The sequence below is a fragment of the Nicotiana attenuata genome, unplaced genomic scaffold (genome assembly GCF_001879085.1).
Source record: "Nicotiana attenuata strain UT unplaced genomic scaffold, NIATTr2, whole genome shotgun sequence".
Lineage (NCBI taxonomy): Eukaryota > Viridiplantae > Streptophyta > Magnoliopsida > Solanales > Solanaceae > Nicotiana > Nicotiana attenuata.
Window position 1 is genome coordinate 460,040 of NW_017670307.1, and position 4,132 is coordinate 464,171.

Here is a 4,132-nt window from a genome sequence, read left to right on the forward strand (position 1 = left end):
GGGGTGTGCAAAAAAACAAAAAAATAAAAATTTAAAATTACAAAAAAAAAGTAAAAAGAAAACTATTTTTGTGTGTGTGTTGGGGTTGGGGTGCAGAAAAACGAAAAAGAAATAGAAATTTAAAATTATAAAAAAAAGTAAAAAAAGAAAACTGTTTTTTGTGGGTGGGGGTGGGGATGGGGGTGGGGTAGTGTGGTGGGTGCAGAAAAACGGAAAAAATAAAAATTTGAAATTACAAAAAAAAGGTTATTTTTTTTTTTGCGAGGGTGGGGTGAGGGGGATAGGGGTTGGGGTGAGTGGTGTGGGGGGGGGGGGAAGGAATAGGGTGGGGAAGATTGAGAAGGAGTTTTGGAAAATGTTTTCTCTTCTCTTAGTAAGGAAAATATTTTCCTCCAATTGGAGAAAAATGAGTTTATGAGGAAAATACGTTCCAAAATATTTAAGCCAACCAAACATGATAAAATTGGAAAAATGTTTTCCTTCCTACCAAACACACCCTAACTACGTAAAATCTCTAATTCCGCCTTCTAAAAATCTCTGTCGCCCGGAAACCGTCCCAAGACACAATCCTAGGGCCGGTTCTGGCGGGAGAATGTCGGAAAGTTCCTTAAATGAAATCTCCGGTCACCGGTCGGCAGATTTTCCGGCTTCAGTTACCGAAATCACCGGAAATGCTGATCTATTGACGGAGATTTTCCTCCGGATACCCCCAAAATCCCTTCTGCGGTCCCAAACCGTCTGTAAATACTGGTTTTCCCTTATTTCAAGCCAAAGTTTCCGTCGACTTCAGTGCCGGAGAAAACACAGTTCCGGCAAAGTTGACGGACTCTTTTTCTGCTGGTGGGTTTGTGGAAATGACCATTTGGAGTTCATCCCTTTCAACGGCATGCCTAAAAACCAAATGAGTATGATTCCTTTAGCATTCAAGAATCTTGCCACGTGTACAACTTCAAAGCTTCAATCTTTACATTCTTGTAGTGGATTGTTCTGTATTAACTTCAACTTGGGTGCTGAAAATCAAGTATGCTATGTTTATAATCCCAGTACAAATCAGCATAGGTTGATTCCACTTCCAAATACAAAGCCTTTTGAGATTGTGGTGATGAATATGGCTTTTGATCCAATTGTATCTGATAGTTATAGAATTGTATGTGTAATGAAATCAAATGGGGTTTATGAATTTTCTGTATATTCATCACAATCTGGAATTTGGAAAGATTCTAAGGAAATATTGGATATAAAGCAATTCTTTTTAGCTCAGGGTGTGTCCTTGAATGGCTGTATGCATTGGGTTAGTGAAGGTGGGTCCTTTTTAAGGTTCGATTTGGATTCTTTGTGCTTTAAAACTATGCCTAGCACTGTAATTCCTAATGGCTTGTTGAAAAGGAATATAAGGTATTTTGGGCAGTCTGGTGGACATTTGCATCTTATTGAGGTACAAGGTTTTAGTTCAATGAATTTTGAAGTTCTCGAGTTGGGGAGTGATTATCGTCAGTGGTTTGTAAAGTATCGTGTTGATCTTAGTGCTCTGCATATTGCATATCCACTGATGTTGAGTGAAGAACTTGATTCACTAGATGTGAATCGTCGAACGTGCAATGTTATATCTGTTATTGTTGATGACAAGGAACAGACATCAAGATTTTTGGTAAGCATGCCAGAAGTTATTATTGAATATGATGCTCGTCGAATGACTATCAAGGAGGTTGCTGATTTAGGGACAGCGAAGATCCCTGTCATGTGGGAAGATGTTTCGGTGTTTGAATGGTATGACACCCACCAATATGTTGAGACAATGGCTTGTGTCTGATACTGCTATGGCTTCTTTTATATAAGTTTACTTAAAGAAAAGAGCTGGTGATAGATGGACCTCATTCATGTATGCCAAATGATGTGGTCACTTATCACTGAAGACGCCTGCATATGATGTATGTGGTCTATTTGCTGCAAATAAATCTTGGGTTTTTTTTTCTGCTTAATAGCCTCATCGCATGGTACATCAGAGAATAGTATCTGTTGCAGTCTTAAGTTTTCTTTCGCGAAGAACAAAATTTGAAAGCTGTGGTTGCTCTCTTCATTTGTAAAGTACCTATGTTTGATAAACTACTAGTTCCCTGCTGGTGTAGTTGAAGTGTAAATGACTTAGTGTACATTGGCAATTTCAAGGTGGATTATGTATATGATTTATGATTTGCTTGCTGCATGTTCTGAGAGTTATTTTCTTTGATTGCATTCTTGCACTTCTTGAAAACTATGAATCTATTTCCACACAAGTTTCATGATGTCACTGATGATCCAAACAGAAAGGTGGCGATAAAGAAGAGAAATAAATTAAAGGGGGAATAGAATATTGAGGAAAATTTTCTTCTTTATCTCTGGTTTAAGAGGGGAAAGAAGAATGATCCTGTTCCCTTACCTACATCTCCATTAAAGAAACATTTCTGTTATCTTCCTTTGTTGAAACCACTAAAAGGAATAATTGGTTTCACTGTTTCCTTTCTTTTTATCCAAAGACAAATAGTCCAAGCGTGGTATATTGGAAATCGACAACCTTTGATCATGTAAAAGAGTTGCGCATTTACTTGAGAAGTAAAAACTTGATTGTGGTCATGAAGTGGCAGTTAGGGTGAGAGCCATGTTTTGCCCTATATTGTATCTTATGAATACCTTCCCATAGATTTTCTAGAGGAGTTTGGCAGAGATGATTACATTGGTAATCTATTGTCTTCTTTTTATTTTTCATCGTACTACACTTGTTGCTGATGACCTAACTGTTTAAGTGCGATCTCAAGTTTTCTGGCAGGGGATCCACCCTACTGTGTATAATCTGGTAATACAGCATTTTGGGTTTCTGGCTTCATTGATCTTCTATTCTTTATAGCTTCCATTCACAAATGCAGAAACCATTAAGTTGAATTGGTTTTGACTTGTGCAGAGGTAAAATATTCTACTCAAGTCACACAGGCAGTGTGATGTAGAGGATGTGGTCGTTACCTGTCTCTTACACCTATCAAATCGACCACAATGCCCTTGTTCAATGGAGAAAAAGATTTCCAATCTTGCCATAGATTCTGTATTCTCAAGGATTCATCTTCTGCAAACAAAGAAATGAATTATCTTGGAACATTAAGAAATTTGCTGCAATCTTAAGGAGAAGATCGGCCTAGAGTAGCCTAATCGATCTGTTGCATTTATCACATAAATTAACTAAAGGTGATTTTAGCCATAGCCATCCTTAGCAAGTACATTGTTAAGACTTTTTGTTTATTGCTGATTTGCTGTCTAGGTCACATTTCATGTTGCATCCAAAGGAAGTCAAAGATTGAGTTTGAGCTTTTCGATCAACACCCTTTAATTTACTTCCTGTTCATCTTCTCGAAACGTTGCAAGTATGGTTTTGGTGCCACAGCTGTAATTGTAACTTTATCTGTTGCAATTATCCTCAGTGCAACTGGTTTTAATACTAAGCTAAAGAATATGTTGTGGCAAATAAGTTCTATGACTTGGTACTATTTCTCCTTTTCTTCTTACCATATCCCAATCTTCCATGTGTGATGTAGGTGTACTTATCACCAATAATACAGAGGCAAAACAAGAAGTGAAATGATTTTTTGACCTCACTGCCATTATAATCTAAGGGGGCATTTGACATAGCATTTATTTGGTGAAAGATGACCTGGTGTTGGATTATATAGAATCTTGGAAGATGTATAGCTGTTTAAAATTTCTTTGTTGCTCATGATTCATTGCTTTGGTCAATGGCTGAAGTTCCATTGTTGGATAATGACTTAATTTTGCACCTAGCAGAGTTCTTTGGGATTTCATGCCTTGAAGAGAAAAATCTTAAAATTAAAGGTCTGACTTAGCCGTTGGTCACATGGAGTAAAAAGAAGTATGAGGTAGAGGTAGATCATTGGGAATTGATCCTGTTTACCTCGAAAATACGAGTAACAATTAAATTTGATTTGTGGTTTTAAAGATACGTGATTTAGTTCAATACCAATTAATAATCAAGAAGTATGAAGTAAAAATGAAAGAGAAAAGTGAATCGCTCAGCAACAGTGACCTCGAGCTCAGGGACCTCGAGGTAAGCTTGATATAATAAGAACAATAATAAAAGCAAAGTAAGAAC

General features: G+C 37.2%; 1 protein-coding gene across 1 annotated transcript; it reads left to right on the forward strand.

The window, feature by feature from the left end:
- The first annotated feature begins 457 nt into the window (after positions 1–457).
- LOC109237579 (F-box protein At5g07610-like) lies at positions 458–3,343 on the forward strand. Its single transcript, XM_019403900.1, has 2 exons — positions 458–2,830; positions 2,936–3,343. Exon 1 carries the CDS (start codon positions 593–595, stop codon positions 1,808–1,810), a length of 1,218 nt encoding a protein of 405 aa, XP_019259445.1. The 5' UTR covers positions 458–592; the 3' UTR covers positions 1,811–2,830; positions 2,936–3,343.
- Positions 3,344–4,132: the final 789 nt, after the last annotated feature.

Bases quoted from the DNA above. Each gene is read 5' to 3' on its own strand.
- LOC109237579 (XM_019403900.1), top strand. From the start codon at position 593: ATGTCGGAAAGTTCCTTAAATGAAATCTCCGGTCACCGGTCGGCAGAT.